Genomic DNA, 20,522 nt, shown 5'->3' on the forward strand with positions numbered 1-20,522 from the left:
GGCGACGCGCCACGCGATTGGCTGAGGATCTGCGTCAGCTGATCGCGGTCATGTGACTGTCTCACATGGCTGAAGTCTGTCTCGCGGGGTGTAAACAAAGTCAAGACTTCTCCATTTGCTTTAGTAACATGGTTTCTGGAGGCTAATGACACTAAAATGTCGTTTCTGTTCGCGTGGACGTTGTTGTGTCTTCTGGTTTGTTGTGATATAGGAGAGTGCAGAAGAAGAAACGTGCTTCTCATCATTGGTGTGTAGTAAAACACAATAATAGGTTTTTTGTAAATACTGATTTGACAAAATAACTAATTTATACACTTATGTCTGTGTTGTTGTTATCTTGTATTTATGTTTGTGTCGTTTTTACGTTGTTTTGTTTGTATTGCTGTTATGTTGTATTAAGGTTGTTTTGATGTTTGCATTGTTATGTTGGATTTATGTTGTTTTGATGCTTGTATTGTTATGTTGTATTTACGTTGTATTAATGTTGTGTTTATGTTCTGTTGTGAAACACAGCTGATGATGGTGGGTTCGAAACGGATGTCTACAACAACACTGTGGTCCAGACCCCTCATCTCCGGGCTCTTTCTGAGCGCAGTGTGATCTTCAAGAACGCCTTCACCTCCGTCAGCAGCTGCTCACCAAGTCGCTCCACCATCCTGACTGGACTACCACAGGTAACCAGCAGGTTAAAGTCTCTGTTTTAGCCTTGACCACTGGATAAACTTGCCTTGAACTTTCTTTCTGATCAACAGCACCAGAATGGGATGTACGGTCTCCATCAGGGAGTTCATCACTTTAACTCATTTGATGGAGTGCAGAGTCTTCCTCTTCTCCTGAACCAAGCTAACATTCGCACAGGTACAATGAAGATAAAAATTATTTTTCATGTGTGTTTGAGGCCAGATAACAGAAGAAATCTCTACTGAATGACAATTTTGTGTTTAGTTTTTTTTTTGTACGATAAGTTTTGTGTTTAACACTTTTTGTGTTTATTTCTATTTTTAGACCAGATGACAGTACAGCTATCTTTCAACAGAATGACAGCTTGTTACCAGCTTGGTGTATATATATATATATATATATATAACTATTTCTGTTTTTTTTACGAATAGCAAGTTTTTCATACAAATTTAGGAAAGTAGCTTCTAACTATTAAGACTTTTGGGATTCTTTCTATTTTGAGCCCTGATAATAATCTTTCTACCAAATGACAGATTGGTACCAACGTAGCGCATGAGTTTGACAATTTATATTTCTATGCATTTTAAAGTTTCGTACAAATTTAGAACACACGTTTTTTTTGTGCTTAATTGATGCAGAAACCCAGTAGTGAGAGAAAACTAGCTTATGATTTGTAACTAAACACTCAAAACATGAGTGAATCTGGGAAAATTTTGGAGTTTTACATAATTCATGTTTGCTCTTTTTTGGAAAGGTATCATTGGGAAAAAACATGTGGGTCCAGGCCCTGTATACCCATTTGATTTCGCCTACACAGAAGAGACCAATTCTATTCTTCAGGTGGGTCGAAATATCACCAAGATCAAGCTCCTTGTCCGGAAGTTCTTCCAAAGCCAGAAAGTGGAGAGGAGTGAGACAGAAGAGGAACGGCCGTTTTTTCTTTACGTGGCATTCCATGATCCTCACCGTTGTGGCCATTCCCAGCCTCAGTATGGAATGTTCTGTGAAAAGTTTGGGAATGGAGAGAGTGGAATGGGGAGAATTCCGGATTGGGAGCCGAAGTATTACTCTCCAGACCAGGTCAAGGTGAGCCGCCTTACTAATAAAGAAAAATTTAAAAGGTCATTAGTTGAATTTCCGAACCATCAGTCTCTTCATATATGACTAGGTACCGTACTTTATTCCGGACACTCCTGCAGCGAGGGCGGATATTGCGGCCCAATACACAACGGTCAGCCGGTTGGACCAAGGTTATATATTTTACACCATTCACAGTAATATGTAAATATTTTCTTGCATAGATCTTCACAAATTTTCTGCTTGATTTCGAAGGTGTCGGTCTGGTTCTTCAAGAACTACGGGATTCAGGATATGAAAATGACACTCTGGTGATCTACAGCTCGGATAATGGAATTCCGTTTCCCAATGGTCGCACTAACCTGTACAGCTCAGGTGTGAAGGAACCCATGCTGGTCTCCTCTCCTGAACACCGGCAGCGTTGGGGGCAGGTTAGCCAGGCTTACGTCAGTCTGCTGGGTAAGAGCCAATCAATAGCTTGATTAATTGATACCAGGAACATGTGTAAGTAAACTAATGTGCACAGTGCAAAGTCTCTCATGGGCTTGAGTTGTGCTGTAACTGCTTTTCACCACTGGGTGGTGTTGTACGCCTGTGTTTAAGAAAACACTGCACCCTCATGCACTTGTTTCTGTGATTGAGGCCTGAGTATAGAAATACTGTTACTGAATGGCAGATTTAAGAAAACATCTGTACGATAATTATTTGTATCGGAAGCTATTTGTGCTACACTTTTTTTATACAAATAGCCAAATATTCGTATCACTCTAAAAAACAACATTTCCGATTAAGCTCATTTATGTATTTTAGGCCTACAAATGTTGGTCAATGGAAAACATTTTGTACAACAACTTCTTTTTGTATAAAGTTTTTTTGTATGATCATGAAATATGCCATATTATTGCTGCACCTTTTTTGTGCTTGCTTCTGTTTTGTGTCTAGGTAATTAGATTTGTACAAATCGTAAGTTGTTTGTACAACATAAAAAAAATGGCGTCCCTCAGTACTGCACTTAACTCTGTGTTTAAGCCCATATCTTTCTATTTACTGTCAGATTATTGCCAATGTAACAACTTTTTTTTCTATCTTTCCGAATTGCTTCGTTGTTCGTATGATATTATGAAATGGCATCGCTCATTATTTCACATTTTTGTGCTAGATTCTGTTTAAGGTCGAAGTTTTTTTATTTACTCAAATTATTGCCAATGACATTATTACCAACGTACGACATTTTTCTTCGAATAGCAAGTTTTTGTACAAATTTAGAAAAACTATATCTCACTATTAAACCATGTGTATGACAATTTCCTTTTCTATAAATCGCAAGTTGTTCGTACAGTATTACGAAATGGCATGCCTCATTATCGCACATTTTCATGCTAGATTCTGTATTTAAGGTCACATTTTTGTATTTGCATAAATTATTACTAATATAACATTTTATATTTGTACAGATCGCAAGTTGTTCGTAAGACATTAAAAAATGGCGTCCCTTACTATTACACATTTTCGCAATTGATCCCGTGTTTAAGGCCATATCTTTTTATTTACTGAGAGATTATTGTCAATATAATAAAACATTTTTCTATTTTTATGAATTGCAAGTTGTTCGTTTGATATTATAAAATGGCGTCCCTCATTATTGCACATTTTCATTCTAGATTCAGTGTTTAAGGTCACATTTTTATTTTTTGCTCCAATTATTGTCAGTGTAACATTTTATATTTGTATGAATTGCAAGTTGTTCGTCTATTATTATTGCACCTTTCCGCACTTGATTCTATTTACTCACAGATTATTGCCAATGTAACAACATTTTAGATTTTTAACAATTAAATTGTGAGTATATTGTATGACACTGTAAAACAGCATCTCTCACTTTTTTGCCAGACATCACTCCCACCATACTGGACTGGTTTTCTTTGCCGCATCCATCATACAGTCTCTCAGGGGCTCGTCCGGTTGTGTTGACGGGTCAGTCTCTTCTCCCAGCCCTGATCTCAGAACAGTCCTGGGTAACCGTCTATGCCAGCCAGAGTCTCCACGAGGTCACTATGTTTTACCCAATGCGCTCCATCCACCAGGGCCGCTACCGCCTCCTGCACAACATGCACTACCGCATGCCCTTCCCTATAGACCAGGACTTCTACGTGTCCCCTACCTTCCAGGATCTGTTAAACCGGACTCAGTCGGGTCAGCCCACAGGCTGGTTTAAGACTCTAAAGGAGTATTACTACCGGGAGAGGTGGGAGCTGTTTGACATCCAGTCAGATCCGACGGAGAGGCGGAACCTAGCTGGTGATCCGGCCTACACCCCGGTTCTGAAGGGCCTGAGGGATCAGCTGCTGAAGTGGCAGTGGCAAACTGAGGATCCGTGGGTGTGTGAGCCGGATGCGGTCCTCGAGACCAAGCTGGAACCACAGTGCCGACCACTGTACAATGGACTATGAGTGCCTAAAATTTGAGAGAAAACTGTATAAACTTTTTATGGTTCAGGTTCACTGTTAAAATGGTTTAATATGAAAACTGTAAGATTATATTTGTAGTTTTGATATTGAAAATGTTAATAAACATTTTAAATAACAAAAGTCGACATTATCGCATCTCTTTTTTAATATTACATCTTCTTTATTTGCAAATATTTTATCATATTTGATTTGACACTGCGCTTTCATTACAATAGACTCCATATACATGTCTTCTGCCTTCCAAGTTTCATTTTTGAGAGATTGTCAATCAATTTAAATATAATATAATATAATTTTAATATATTTTTATGTCATCTCAAATACCTAAAGAACAACATATCAAAATTATATTTTTGTATTTTAATTATTATTATTATATGCATTACTTTTTGGCTATCATTTCAAAATTACATTGTTGTATTTACATTTTGTATTATTGTTTTCTTACTAATAATACTAATTGTTATTGTATAACACTAATATTTTAATGATGATAGTAGTAATAATAATAATAAACATTACTTTTTGGCTTCTTAAATGTCATCTCAGATACCTAAGGAACCAGATTTCAAAATATTTTTGCATTTTATTGTTTTTCTTATAAACTCAAGTTTGTTATGGCTGTTTGAATTAAAATATTGGAAGTGCTCTCTCATTTACATGATTTAGAAATCTGTCAACCTGGTTAAACTGTGTTACCTTTATCCAAATGTGTAATTACAGTGAAGTCAATAAGTCAATATTTTAAATCACTTATTAATGAGACTTAATTTTAAGGTACTACGCACTTAGGTTTCCTATAGCAATTATTTTAAAATACTTGGATACTCTTATACTTTGGTTCAGGCGTATGTGCGTCTTTACGCACGGGATTTTCTCTTTTCTAATTTGCGCTGTGACGCCAGAAAGATGTTTATTGATCAATATAGACAGGTTCGGTGACAGAGAAACAATATTAACCTGACACACATCACATCCACCTGACGTTAAAAGCTCCCCAGCCGTCTCCAAATGCGCAAAGACGCGCAAATCAATCCTATTGGCCGGAAATATGAATCATCTAGTGGGGAATGACGAACGAGATCACGACTCCGAGGGGTATATATAAACTCCAGATGTGTGGAGAACATCAATCCAAAAGCTACGAGGCATCATAGATCACAACAAACGCGTTTGGGTCCAGTGCGCAATGGAGAGATCCGTCAGATCCGTGTTGGTGTTCGTGGCTGTTTCCATCCTCATCTCCAGCCATCCTACAGACGCCTGGTACAAGCAGTCCACCGGGCCGAGCTACTATTCCGTCGGGAGAGCCTCGGGTTTGCTGTCCGGGATCCGGAGGTCGCCGTATGTGCGCAGATCTGAGACAGAATCAGCGCTGGACAGCAGCGAGACCCCCGACGTCTCCAACAGCGCGATGCCCGACTTCAGCAGCAGACAAACTCCAGTTCTTAAAAACATGGTAAATTCTATTATATTTGAAGCATAGGCTATATATACACTTTATTTAAATGTTATTTTACTTAAATTCAAAATATTTTATAAAATTCTAAATTTTTATTTTATTCATAAACATTATATAATGCTTAACTGAGCAAAAGTTATTCAGTATTCAAAATAATTTTTTTTTAACAAATTATTACTAAAGATAAATTTACAATGCAATACAAATCATACTTGATGTGTATTCAAATATGAATATATATTCAGAACATATGAATATTAATTATCAAATGTTCTATATATATTTGAATGTATATTAACAATAGGCCTACAAAAGCAAGAAAAAATGTTTTTAAAAACATTCCTTTCATGTTTCCAGATTGTAAAATCGTCTAACAAATGAAAAGGTTGTTTAAACATTACAACCATATAAAAGTAGCTATAATTTGGTTGCTTTCAGCATATATATATATATATATATATATATATGTGTGTGTGTGTGTGTGTGTGTGTGTGAATAGAAAAACAGGACGAATTCAAGCACAGAAACTCATATTCAAGTGTTTTACATTCAATTTCTTATTTATTTTATTTCAGTCAGATTTAATGCAGACATCTTTGATGTCTGATTTTCTTTTTGGGAAATAAAAATTAAGAACGACGTAAGTAGCCTATACTTGAATTCAGTCATCAGAACCATAACTTAAATTAACGTTTACTGTGCCGTTTTTCCCCTCAGGCCATCTGCGTAAAGGACATTTCTCCAAACCTACAGAGCTGCGAGCTGGTTCAGGACGGTTCGAGCACGTTTCGGTGCAAAGCAGAAGTGTTTCTCTCGCTCGATTCGCTGGACTGCTTCACCTCCTGAGCGGAACCCGTCTCTCTCCCTCCCCGACCCAAAGTCTCTTCCATTTCAGGAGTATTTACAGCCAAGGCAGTGAGGCGCGCTGTTGACATTGAATGTTTACTTGATTTACACCAGGGATGTTCAGCGCTGCTCCTGAAGATATACTTTCCTGCAAAGTTTAGTTATGTACCAATAATAATCATTTTCATTATGAGTGATATTTTAAATCTATCCACCTTATTTCGAAGCAGCGAAAGTTCTGTGAATGTGAGAGAGATTCGATTCATTCGCTGTAAGAAAAAAGGCGGGAACGGGAATAATAATAATCAAGTAAACAGTAAAACAATTTGTTCTACAAACCAGTATGTTCATAATTACAACACAGCATTAAAATAATATGAGAATATATGCAAGTTTGCAATATCAAGCAGCATAAAGAGCCGCTAAAAATAATCGGAAGTCTTGCACATTCAAATTACATAATGGCAGCTCTTACATAAGTTAAAAATAAGTTGGACACGGTTTTGTGATACACAAAAACCCCTTATTCTTCTTAAAATGAAATTTGGTCATCAAGACATAAAATGTACAGTAAAGAGATTGATTTTAGTTTAGTATATAGCAAAGCGAAGTCAAACCGAATTCAAGTCACTCCCAGTGTGAACACACTTAGTTTCAGCTTTATTTTGGAGGAAAATAGATCTTGGAGAGCAGTTCTGAGCACCCCCTGGTTCACACAATGTGAAGTTTGCTGCTTTAAATTTGTAAATGGAAAAATAGGAAATCCACAGAAACAAAACAGAGAGGTATTTTCTGTTCGATTTGTTCTCCTCTGTGCCCACCCGTCTCCTGTACCAACTTCCAGATGTATTAAATGTTCATAAAAAGAGTTCACTGTTATGAGCAAAAACTTTCAAAGATGTTTTCTTTATTTTATTAAACTTGAAAGATATACCGTTCGTTCTGTGTACGCTTGTGTTGTGCATTTGGGCTGGCGTGATTTGTTTCATACCATTCATCGTGTGAGAAATCAGCACAAAACTAAATATCAAGAACATTAATGTTAGTTTTTAATGATGTTTCTATTCACAGTGGCTTTTTTTGCATTTAGAAAAGAGTAACTTGAATTTACCTTGCAAAGTGGCACAACATACAGCATTTAAATAGCAAAAATACATTTTATATCAACCAAATCTCAATGAATAAATGGGTAAAGCATCATTATTTCAAATGTATATACAAAAACATTTGCTACAGGTATGATTATGCTTCATATAGATGTGTGTATGTGCGTTTGGCTCACCTCGGTACAATAAAACCATTTCAGATTGAATCACCAAGACTCAACAACTATAAAAGTGCTGGATCACAAATACGTCAAAAGATGATTCATAACACAAAAAAACTCAAAAACAACACACTGGACCATGACACGGTGTTCAATCTCTGAATGCAATGAGTTGGACAAAGATTTACACAAGGGGAAAAGGTTATTTTATAAGTGATGATTAACCATGGTAACGTACACACAGGAAGTGGGGATGTCGGGTGGAAAATTATGGGATGCTTGGATGAGCAACTCGACCACTTAAAGGACAGCATAATTTACTCTTTAAATTCATATTATACACTTCCACAGCATCTTGATTATTGCATTTTTATTAGATATTTTGTCATTCAACTTTTTTTTTTTAGTTTGTGTTTAAGCAAGAAGAAAGTAAACTGGCATTTATTCGGTTATTGCTTCATGAAAAGTGTGCATTCTGATTAATATCAGAGCATCATATTCAATAAATACCATCAGCATTGTGAAGGGCTCATCAGTGAGTCTTTATTGAGTTTTTAAAGGAGGAATGCTTCTCAGAGCAGAGACACGGCCTCCAGGTTCTCCTTGATGATGGTGTCCATGACGACCTGGAAAACTACTTGTACGTTGGAGGTGTCGGTCGCTGTGGTGAAGTGGTGGTAGATGAGTTTGCTGGGTGTCGTGTTGAGAGACACAAACATTGAGGCGATGAACCGGGCGGCAGCATCCACGTCACAATCAGCTCCTGTGAACAAAAACACAGGGAGATGTTTGTGAAAGAAGCGTCTTTATTTGATACTGTAAAAATAGTTAAATATTATTACAATTGAAAATAACTTTTCTATTTTGAATATATTTTAAAACTTATTTATTTCTGAGATGCAATGCTGAATTTTCAGCCTCATTACATCAGTCTTCAGTGTCATGTGATCCTTCAGAAATCATTTTAACATGCTGATTTGCTGCTCAAGAAACATTTCTTATTATTTTCAGTGTTAAAAACAGTTTCTGCTGCTTAATATTTTGTGAAAACTGCAATACATTTTTGCTCAGCATTCTTTGGTGAATGAAAACTTCAAAAGAACAGCATTCATTTGAAATATGAATCTTTTGTAACATTTCTTTTACAGTCACTTTAATGTGTTCATGCTGAATAAAAGTATTATTTATATGAATTATATTACTATTTGGATATATAAAAGATTTATGTAAAAATATGCGTTTGTATGAAAAAAATTATTATAGGTTGTTTCATAAGACACTATGAATGCATTACAATTAATGCATTATATATACTTCAGAGAAGGTGAAATATCAATATTTTCCTTTGCATGGGTGCAAAAGTATTTTCTCTAAGAATATTTAAGCTATAAATCAGCGGTTTCAAAACATATCAGTATGAATTCAGTTCAATAACCACTGGTTTGAAAAACAAACGGAGATTGCTTCAAAAACGTATGAATTTATCAATGATGAACTATGCATTACCAGGAAACCCTGTACATCCGAGAGAAGACAGGCGAAGTGAAAGTAATTGAGGTGTTCCCCATAAAAAAAAAAAAAAAAAAAAAAATAAAAAAAAAAAAAAAAAAAGAAGGAGAACGAAAAAAAATGAAGTGAGAGTCTATGAATATCTGACGAGATCTGCTCCAAACGGCAAGATTGATGAATGGGATCAATCTCTAAACCTCCAATGCTAAATTGACATTTGCATGATGCATGCATTTCTGGGTCAGTCTGAATTAACAGGTGAAATGTAGCTGTGAAAAGGTTTTATTATAAATCTTCTATCTGAAGGAGGATTAACTTTGTCATATACAAGTGTCAGGGATGGAGTGGGAGGAGGGGAGAGAAGACTATATCATGCGAGAAATTTCCAGCCTAGTCTGTCTTGACCTTTTCTCCCTGAGGTAAAAACTACGGGATACATTCCAGCTGATTAAACGGCCAAACTACAAACTCAAGCCGACACGGTGGATTCGGTCTTAATGGAAGGACAGTGCTACAGGATGTCTGAAAGAAAGAAAGAAAGAAAGAAAGAAAGAAAGAAAGAAAGAAAGAAAGAAAGAAACTAAAAGACTATAACTACAAACAACCAAAATAATGAAATGGCATATACAGTCATGACCAAAAATATCGGCACCCTTGGTAAATATGATCAAAGGAGGCTGTGAAAATTAATCTGCATTGTTAATCCTTTTGATCTTTTATTTTAAAAATATTCACAAAAATCCAACCTTTCATTGGATAATAAGAATTCAAAATGGGGGGAAATATCATTATGAATTAAAAAATTCTCAAATACACATTGGACACCCCTAGAAATTCTTATGAGTAAAATATCTCTGAAGTATATTCCCATTCATATTCACAATTTTGAGCACTCCAGGGTGATTATGAACACGAAATTATCCAGCCATGGCTTCCTGTTACACAGAAATATCAATAGGAGGGAAAACAAAGCCCAAATTCCCTTAATCATCCATCACAATGAGAAAAACCAAAGGATATATTTCTGATGTGCAGCAAAAGATAATTGAGCTTCACAAATTAGTGAAGTGGCTTTAAGAAAAGTGAAAATTCCCATTTCCACCATCAATAATTAAGAATTTCCAATCAACATAAAATGTTAGGAAACTGCCTGGAAGAGGACATGTGTCTATATCGTCCTAATGCACGGTGAGAAGGAGAGTTTGAGTCGCTAAAGACTCTCCAAGGACCACAGCTGGAGAATTGCAGAAAATAGTTGAGTCTCGGGGTCAGAAACCTTAAAAAAAAATATATTGTCAAACAGCACCTACATCACCACATGTTGTTTGGGAGGGTTTCAAGAAAAGTTCTCCTCGCTCATCCAAAAACAAACTCCAGCATATTCAGTTATCAGACACGACTGAAACTTCAAATATGACTGGCTTCTATGGTAAGATGAACTATGGTGCAGCAAACACTCAAGATGGGTACAATGAAATATACTGCTGTATTTTTGATGTTGTGGGCCTATATTTCTGCTGGAGGTCCTGGACATCTTGTTTAGACACATGGCATCATGGATTCTATCAAATACCAACAGATAAAAAATCAATAAGTGACTGACTCTGTTAGAAATCTTATAATGGGCCATGTTTGGATCTTCCAACCGCACAATAATCCAAAAACAAACCTCAAAAACAACACAAAAATGGGTCACTGAGCACAAAACCAAGCTTCTGCTGGCCATTCCAGTCCTCTGACCTGAACCCTGTAGAAAATGAGTGAAGTGAACTGAAGAGAAGAGAAGAAGCACCAACAACATGGAGCTGGGAATCTAAAGGGTCTGGAGTGATTCTGGATGAAGGAATGGTCTCTGATCTCTTGTCAGGTGTCTCTAACCTCATCAGGCATTATAGGAGAACATTTAGAGCTGTTAAACTGGCAAATGGAGGTTTCAAAAAGTATTGAATAAAAGGATGCCATTAATTGTGGCCAATGTGTATTAGAGAAAAACATTTATTTCATAATGATATTTCCCCCCATTTTAAATTCTTATTATCCAATAAAAGGTTAGATTTTTGTGAATTTTTTAATAAAAGATCAAAAGGATTAACAATGCAGATTAATTTTTACAGCTTTCTTTGATCATATTTACCAAGGGTGCCGATATTTTTGGCCATGACTGTAAATTAATAAAACAAACAGGAGAGAAGAGAACAGAAAATGAAAAAAGCAAATGAACAATAACAAATAAATGAACAAAAGCAAATAAATAAAATTGACTAATAAATGAAAAAGAAAAGGAGAACTAACAGAAGGAAATCAAACAAGTGACTAAAAGAAAAAACAAACAAACATGAATAAGCTGGAAAAAGTAAATGAACAAACAAAATATAATAGATGAAAAAATTAAATGACAAATGAAAAAGTGAAAAAAACTAACAAAAGATGAGCAAATGATAGAACAAACAAAGAACAACAAAAACAAATGAATGAAAGAAGAAAGAGAAAAACTAAATGAATAAAGGACAGAACAAAAACAAACAAAAAAAAGAATAAGAACGAACAAACTGGGAAAAAAAAAAAAAAAGTTCAAGAATGAAACAAAAACATCACTAGAACAAAGGAATAAAAGAAAGAACAAATGCAAGCAAATGAACAAACAAACGAATAAAATGGAGAAAACAACTGAAACCAACAAACAAGAACAGAGAGATGACCAATGAAAGAGAATAAAACAAACAAATAAACAAAAAAGAATGAAAAAACGAACAAGCAAACGAAGGACAGAACTAAGAAAAGACAACTAACAAAAAAGAACAGAAAATTGGAAGAAACAAATGACTAAAAAGAATGAACAAAAATAATGAAAGAATAAATTGGAAAAAGAAAAGAAAATTAAACTAAATCAATAAACAAAAGAACAAAGGAATGGAAGAAAGAAGAAAAACAAATAAAAGCAAAAGAACAAACGAATGAAAAAAAGAACAAAGAACAGAAATAGAACTAAAATGGCAATGAAATAATGAACCAAACAAATGTTTAAAATGAATGGATGTCTAAAGGAATGAGAAAAAATGAAATGAAAGAACAAAAGAAAAAAGCAAATGAATGAAGCAAACGACTAAATCAAAGTGAACAACACAAAGAAAGAATGAATATATTTAGGAGCAGTAGAAGAAATGCTTGCAAACTGTGCTTTAATAAAGGACATGAGCAAACATAAAACTTTGCAAGTAGCTGAAGAAAATAATACACTCTCTTTCAAGAGCCTGCAGAGAAAGTAAACATGATTCATGTGTAATCACAGATCCGTCTCTCACCTCTGAACTGCGGAAGGTAATGCCGCAGATGACGCCCGGAGTGGAGAATCTTCTCTTGGAAAAGATCAATCTTGTTCATGAATAATATCTGCAAAACAAAAAGAGACACACGTCACGCTGTATTGAGACGGACAAAACCCATCAATCAGTCGCTCTGTAAAATCAATCATTTAGGACAGGAACTGATTAGTCCAATACAACAGCTATAGAAATTCTTCAAAGTGAATGTTTTATGTGGTTATAATGACCGACTTGACAAACAGATTTTAAAAGGAATAGTTCAACCAAAAATGCACTTATCCTCAGGTCAGTCCAGATGTAGAGGAGTTTTTTTCTTCATCAGAACAAATTTGGAGAAATAGATCACTTGCTCACCTATGAATCCTCTGCAGTGAATGGGTGCCGTCAGAACGAGAATCCAAACTCTCATTCTGACGGCACCCATTCACTGCAGAGGAAACATTGGTGATCAAGTGACAAGTAACATTTCTCCAAATCTGATGAAGAAACAAACTCATCTATATCTTGGATGGCCTGAGGGTGAGTAAATATTCAGCCAATGTTCATTTTTGGGTGAACTCAGGTGCACTTTTCCTTTTATATTCCTCAGTGTCCACAAAAGATGACAGAAAAAGAGTTTGGCTCAGTATAATGGCTTAATTAACGACTTAGTCTAGTGATGATTTTGCTCCACGTTTCAAAACAACACAGTATGACTAACGGAGCTATAAAATGAGTCCTAACAAGGGCAGTTAGCGCACCTCATTACATGGAAAGAGGTTTACAGAGGGCGTACGATAAATAGACAGACAACAAGCAGACCACCGTCACCCACGGGGACGACCTAAATTATGCCTGCTAGTTTAATTACCAAACGACATGGGCAATTATAACAAAGTCTGGGCTAACTGACGACGTGGGCTGTAATTACGAGGGAAGATGGTAAGTCTGGAGGTGAGGTTACCAAAGCAAGCTACGGTAATCCGTGAAGAAGTTCAGATGAATGAAACCACAAAGAGTGCCGTTTAAACAAGCGACAAACTCTTTTATTAGGTGATCGCAAAATCATGAATCGTAAAACTGAGTTTATAATGAGATGACACTGGTCAAACCGGTGACGTAAAGTTAACGTCAATGTAAAAAGACTTCGGCAACAGCGTATTTTAGAGCGAAACTAGCGACAACTAGCCTATATTTATATGAGAGGATGGAGGGGAGGGGCTAAAAATGAGAGAAAGTCATTTTAGAGGCAGATTATCATCACGAAAGATTACGGTTTATTTTTTTATTTTTCACAAAGACATATGTGAAAGTTGAAAATGAAATCTGAAATGTAAAAACTGGAACGTTAAAGCACTAAAATCATCGCAAACTTTAGTAACGGAGCTAAAAGGCCTGTCGACATAAGCAGAAAATAATAAACACCTGATAACATTTGAAAATGTTGTAGAACTGGCTGAAAACTATTTTTATATTATTTTTTAATTATATTATATATTTTAACAGTTTTCAGTAAATGCAAACTATTAAATAAAATAAAAATTTGTTACAAGGCACTTTTGCTTGTGTGCTGAAATGAACTGTTTTTTTTGGTCACATATGTTGCCTGTTTTGCGTCGTCTCTTGATTGACGACACTGACCTCCTCTCGAGCTAATGGGACGATGAGATTGGATGAGCTCTCTCTGTTAATTGAGCCATTTCTTACCATAGAAGTACTTCTGAAGAAGACGTTATTGCAGATTGACGAGAACAGCTTGAGACTCTCCTGCAGTCGATTCTAAACAAGAGCACAAAATGAAAAACAAGAGCCATCATTCCCACGAGATCCCATGATGCTCTTGGGTTGTCATACAAGTAAGGAGTCGGAAAAGCTGAGGTCAGTGCATGTGAACAATCTGTGTGTTGCATTACAGTTTTTTTTTTATTGGTTTGGTACCATTTTCACAAGTAAGGTGTACATTTTCATATCTCTTAGAAGAAAACTTTAAACTGATCACACTTGTAACACCACTAGTCATTCTTTCAAAACCTGATCTCATGATTTCATTGTAGTTGCGCATTTTTTCCATTCCATATAATCATTGTTTTAAAACACAAGATCATTGTGATATGCATTGAGAACATTTGAATTAATCACCAAAACACAACAGTATGATCTTCTTTCAATTTAGTACTTTTAACAATCAGTTCATTCAAGAGCAAACAATGCAAGATTCATGTTTCAAATCACCTCTGTTGCTGAAATAATTACAGTAATAAAGCCAATAATTGTCATGTTAGAAAACATAATTGTCATGTTAGAATTTAATTTTTTCTCTCATTGGACCCAAAAAAGGACAACTATTTCAGATATTGCCATATCATTCTGTCCCCATAAAATAGGGATTACCTGAACCACACACACACTTACAAAATAGTGGTTATCATTTTAGATAAATCACTTTTAGTGTAAAAATAATTCAGTGCATTTGGTTATCCCTAATTTGAAATCACGTTCTATAGAAACTAAATATCTATTGAATCTATATCTATAGATGCACCAAATGATTCACTGATTAAACATTAAGATGAGTTAGATTAAATAATAGCATGACTTCTCATTCAGTTTAATACATTTGTCTAATGAAAAGTTTGATAGCTTTATGAAAGGCAGTTACTGTGAATGAAACATTTATATAGATGAAACACTTATTTTGTTTAGCGAAAAGGATATTTTGTGATTGTGAACACAATTGAAAATATGCTGAAATGATCTGTTGGGATATTAGTACTAAGAGTTTTGAAAATTTACCAATTGCTTGTGAAAATTGCGCCAAAGCAATTAAAAAATAAAAAATAACATTCGGATATATATTAAGTAGAATGATTTTGTTTTTGATACAAAATTTTATTTTTATAATAATACATTAAACACTGTGAAATGTTAAAACTAAATGTTATTTTCAACATTAACATTTCTCCAAAATAAAGTCACACTGGGGCAAAACTGCATTGTTGAGAGAGGAAAGTTGCATTGGTGTACACACACAAATTTTATTATTACATTCAGAAATAAATGTAAAATTCCGATATAATGAAAAGTTCCCCTTACTCAACAACAAATACTTAAAAATCGGTACGGAATAGGACAGAACAAGAATGAAAAAGTATTAAATAAACATACATTTTAAACAACATTTATAAACGCCAACGGCTTTCTTGTTAGGCACACATATTAACGTTAATTAATGTAACTTCATTAAAAAGTGACTTATATTCTGGAAAATGTGGTATTATGACACTTATTTTTGGTGTTACTAAATTTAAGTTTTATAATTAGAAAATGAAAAGTCAAATATTCAAATAAAATTGTATTGTAAGCATTAATGACGACTTATTTTGTTTCCAATTTTTAATATACATTTAATGTATATTTATAATATTACATTAGCACTTTAAACAAATACTTTAACTAATAAACTGATGCTTATTTTTGCGTTACTAAATTTAAAATTTTACATTTAAGTTACATTAACTGAATTATGAAAAATAATACAATGAAATATCTTCAAAAAGCATATTTGTAAATGTAATATATTTATAATGATGCTTTACATGTTGCTAGTTAAAAATAGATAAATAACCGTTTACAAAATAAATAAATAAATAAATAAAAAACAGATACATTTTTGTTGGTTAAACTATTCTTACGGTACCAATTTTGTATGGTACATAATTTATTTTTTTAATACTGGCATCTTTTAACATCCAAAAATTCCTCACTTTTAATGACATTTTAGTTATCTTAACTTCTTAGTGCCTTTACTTGTTTGTTCAGCACCATTAACTGAACTTCTGCTCAAAGTAGTAGATGAACGCACAAGTACAAGTGTTTTCTCACCATAGATGGATCTTCTACTAGCGTCATGTCGTATCCACTCAGAGACACGACGAACAGCACGGCCCTCACATCCTCAAAACAGCTGATCCACTTCCTCCTCTCTGTCCTCTGGCCTCCAACGTCATACATTCTGCGGAGAGAAAGAGACAAAATGTCCTAAATGGAAAAGAAACACCTCAATATGACCCCAAAACACATCTCAACACAAAACCAATTAACCTTGAGTACATCAAGTTACAAAAGTACAATGGATTTTGAACATGACTTCTACAGACAGCGGCACATTTGTTATGCTAATATGGTGCTAACAAGCGACACACATCCGTACATGTGAAAACCAGACCAATGGGCTCTTATTGTCATCAAACAAGCCTCTCAAATTAACAATCTCCGCCAAATTCCCTCTCATTGCGTTTTAGATCACGACACTAAAAGAGTTAGCATGTTAGCTAGTAGTTAGCAAGAGGCGTCAAAACAAAATAAAATTTCAAAACATGACGTTTCATTACAGGTTTCGCCTCTTCACGTCTGTTTTTGAAACACAACTAAAAAGAGCGGGAAAATGGAGTGTGTTTCTTCTCAAAGAGTGTTTCTTGTCTCCTAAACAGAGAAGGACATGAACAAACAGTCAAAGTCTCTCTCGTTCTCTCCCACACATTTATTTTCCATCTTCCACTTCATCCTGTGCCATCTCTTCACTATATTTGTGGGAAATATTCCCCCACACGTCTGAAATGAAAACCATCAATACTCTCACTTCAAACATGATGGAAAAAGAAATCTATATGTGCTTTATGGGACACTAATACATGAGGGTTTCCCCATAAAATCAGACAAATGAATTGAATCATTAACATAGCTGATGCTGACACTACGATATTAACTGCTACATTAGTTTTCGTATACAACAAACTGCAGATAAAAATATCATGTTTAACAGAGAAAAATGTGACCATTTTATTTAAAAATACAAAGCATACCTAATTATAATTTAAATATCTATTTTCAAATTTATATTATTATTACTATTTATTCAGTATTTACAGTGCCTTTGAGAAAGTATTCAAACCCCTTCATTTTTTTCCATGTTTTATGTTGCTGCCATGTTAAACTGCTATTAAAAAAAAAATTCCCACAGCAATCTACGCTCCATACACCATATTGACAAAAGCAAAAACAGAATTGTCACAACTTCATGAATTTATTAAAAATAAAAAGCTGAAATAAGTACATTGCATAAGTATTCATACCCTTAACTATATGAAGCGCCTTTACAGCCTCAAGTCTTTTTTTTGTTTGATGCGACAAGCTTTGCTCATCATCATTTGGCAATTATCTGCCATTCTTCTCCTCACCTCTTCACCTCTCAAGCTCTGTCAGGTTGGATGGGTGCAGATGCACATTTTCAGGTTTCTCCAGAAATATCTTGTTTCTCACCATCTGAGGATCTTTAGGTGCTTTTCTGCAAATTCCAAGTGTGTTTTCATGTGTCTTCACTGAGGAGAGGATTGAGTTTGGCCACACCGCCATAAAGCCCAGTTCGGTGGAGTGTTGCAGTGATGTTAGTCCTTCTGTAGGTTTCTCTCATCTGCACATATGATTGTGGAGATCAACTAGAGTGACCATCAGGTTCTTGGTCACCACACTAACCAAAGCCCTTCTCCATCAGTTGCTCAGCTTGGCCAGCTCTGGGAAGAGTCCTGGTTGTTTTACACTTCTTCCATTAAGAGTAACAGAGACCGCATGCTTCTGTGAAACTTCAATGAAGCAGAATTTTTTCAGAACTTTTCCTCAGATCTGTGGCTTGACGCAAACCTGTTTCTGAGCTCTACAGGCAGTTCTTTTGACCTCAGTGCTTGGTTTTTGCTCTGATATGCATTATCAACTGTTAGACCTTTTATTAAGACATGTGCCTTTCCAAATCATACCCATTCAACTGAATTTGCCACAGGTTAACTTCACTTGAAGTGTAGAAACATAAACAGGCAATATGAATGCTCCTGAGCTAAATTTCAACTGTCCCAGATAAGGGTATGAATACTTATGCAATGGAATCATTTAAGCTTTTTACTTTCAATAAATTTGCAAAGATGTTAAAAACATGTTTTTTGCTTTGCCATTATGGTGTATGGAGTGCAGATTGATGTGGAAAAAAGTAATTTAAAGCAGTTTAACATAAGGCAGCAACATAAAACGTGAAAAAAAAAGATGGGGTATGAATACTTCCGCAAGGCACTGTATATATTCAAATTTAAAACTATACATATTTAGAATTTACTTATATGTTTAGATTCCTATATAAATGTTTTATAATTGTTTAAAATCAAGAAATATATTCATTCATTTGAATATTTATAACTCCTGAATATACACCAACTACAATTGTTAAATGATTTAAAAGTCATCCAAATCTATAAATGCAACAATGAATTTTACTTAAATTAGTGAACTGAAATATATATATATATAAACAGTTATGTAATGAATAAATAGTTGTAAATCTGAATATAAAAATGTTTCTATATTCTAATTTATTGGCTATTCAGCTGCAACAGGAAATTTAAACAAGAAAAAAAAAAAAACAGTGTATTTTCGTGCTCTTTCTTTTCTGTCACGTCTTTTCCAACAGCACAAAGGTTTAATAATGGCTTTGTTTAATTATGGGATGATCTGATGTGGCCACATAATCACAGCAGACAAGATGAGAATCGTGCAGTGTTAAACACACTGATCAAAAAAACGCAAGTCACTTCACTGATCATTACACTGCTAATTATGGCTCAGAGGTCAAGGGTGACCCAGAGCCACCTGATATTTAGATTTCGTCTTTTGTGACTGGTTGGAAGATTTCAATAGACTTGTGTGACAAAAACAGTCACATCACTTCATGACCAACAAACCTATACCTTAATTATGTCCAATTAAAAATTAGCTATGCAATAATTATTGCAAATAATAATCACTGGAAGAAAATATTTTTTAATGTAATAAATTACTCTTTTAAAATTGACAAGCTAAACGCAAGTTCTTTGCAAAATTTGGCCACATGAATAAACCATCAAGATTGAAAATGTGCAAAACAGTTATAAAAAATGAATAATAATAAAAATTACTATGGCAATAAATTTACATATCTAAAAAGACAGAAACATTGTTTATGTCCATAAGTAGCAAATGAAATGAATGCAAATTTAGCAATAAAAAATACAAAATAAAAATGAATGAAGCATGCACAAAAAGTCATAAGTGCATAAATACATAAATATACGCATACAAATGCAATAAAATGCATAAAAAAAAACTAAATCATTCAATAAACATTACTCGTTTACAGTTGATAAGTTAAATGCAATTTATTTGGAAATAGTAAAATTAGGGGTAAAAATGAATACTGCAAATTACTATTATTATTATTATTATTACTTATTAGATAAATAAAGTAAATAAAATGAATGCAGCAATAAAATAAAAATAAAAAAGAATAAATAAAAGCATTAATAAACCCATAAATGCATAACAATGCATAAAATAAATATGCATAAACAAATGCATAAATAATTAAATAAATACACAAATAAATGCAAAAATAAATAAACTTTCGATGCATTTGAGTATAAGGCAAAGAAACTGAAATGCAGCTATGGGTGTTTATATCAAACGTGAGGTGTGAATCCAGTGATATGATAAAGATCTTGAGGATTCGGTGTGGGATGCATGTGAAGCGCTGTGATAAGGACGAGCAGCCGAGCGTGCAGAAGATTGACAGTAAGTTATTCCAGAGCAAATTAATTCAGTCTAGAGTTCAAGAGAAACTAAACAGATTTCATATAACAATTACTCCACATAACATCAGCTTTCATAGAGCTTTCGTACGTTATAAACTAACGTAAAGTCCTTAATCATTGCAGAGCACCTTAATTTTCCTAATGCTACTCTGATTTCAGGGTTTATGGGATTTTTTTGCTCATATTTATACTCTTTAGGACAATTTAATAAAAATTAAAACCCAACAGAATAGAATAACAATT

At 34.4% G+C, this 20,522-nt stretch overlaps 3 protein-coding genes across 4 annotated transcripts in view; 2 read left to right on the top strand and 1 right to left on the bottom strand.

Annotated features, from left to right (window-relative positions):
• Positions 1-8: 8 nt before the first annotated feature.
• On the top strand, positions 9-4,359 carry sgsh (N-sulfoglucosamine sulfohydrolase (sulfamidase)). The gene is made up of 7 exons (XM_058761461.1): positions 9-247; positions 514-674; positions 753-858; positions 1,436-1,767; positions 1,850-1,931; positions 2,014-2,217; positions 3,649-4,359. Exons 1-7 carry the CDS (start codon positions 157-159, stop codon positions 4,206-4,208), a joined length of 1,536 nt encoding a protein of 511 aa, XP_058617444.1. The 5' UTR covers positions 9-156; the 3' UTR covers positions 4,209-4,359.
• Positions 4,360-5,377: 1,018 nt separating this feature from the next.
• npb (neuropeptide B) lies at positions 5,378-7,434 on the top strand. Its single transcript, XM_058760735.1, has 2 exons — positions 5,378-5,685; positions 6,406-7,434. Exons 1-2 carry the CDS (start codon positions 5,416-5,418, stop codon positions 6,532-6,534), a joined length of 399 nt encoding a protein of 132 aa, XP_058616718.1. The 5' UTR covers positions 5,378-5,415; the 3' UTR covers positions 6,535-7,434.
• A 127-nt stretch (positions 7,435-7,561) lies between these two features.
• gnav1 (guanine nucleotide binding protein (G protein) alpha v1) overlaps positions 7,562-20,522 on the bottom strand; it is a 34,115-nt gene continuing 21,154 nt past the window's right edge. For both annotated transcript variants that reach the window (XM_058760734.1, XM_058760733.1), the window contains exons 6-9: positions 16,495-16,624; positions 14,320-14,391; positions 12,613-12,700; positions 7,562-8,564 (exon numbers count right to left, since the gene is read on the bottom strand). In XM_058760734.1, coding sequence (XP_058616717.1) covers positions 8,374-8,564; positions 12,613-12,700; positions 14,320-14,391; positions 16,495-16,624 — 481 coding nt within the window. In that variant the 3' untranslated portion in view covers positions 7,562-8,373. The remainder of the gene's footprint in view (positions 8,565-12,612; positions 12,701-14,319; positions 14,392-16,494; positions 16,625-20,522) is intronic.

Source organism: Onychostoma macrolepis, chromosome 22, assembly GCF_012432095.1.
Source record: "Onychostoma macrolepis isolate SWU-2019 chromosome 22, ASM1243209v1, whole genome shotgun sequence".
NCBI lineage: Eukaryota > Metazoa > Chordata > Actinopteri > Cypriniformes > Cyprinidae > Onychostoma > Onychostoma macrolepis.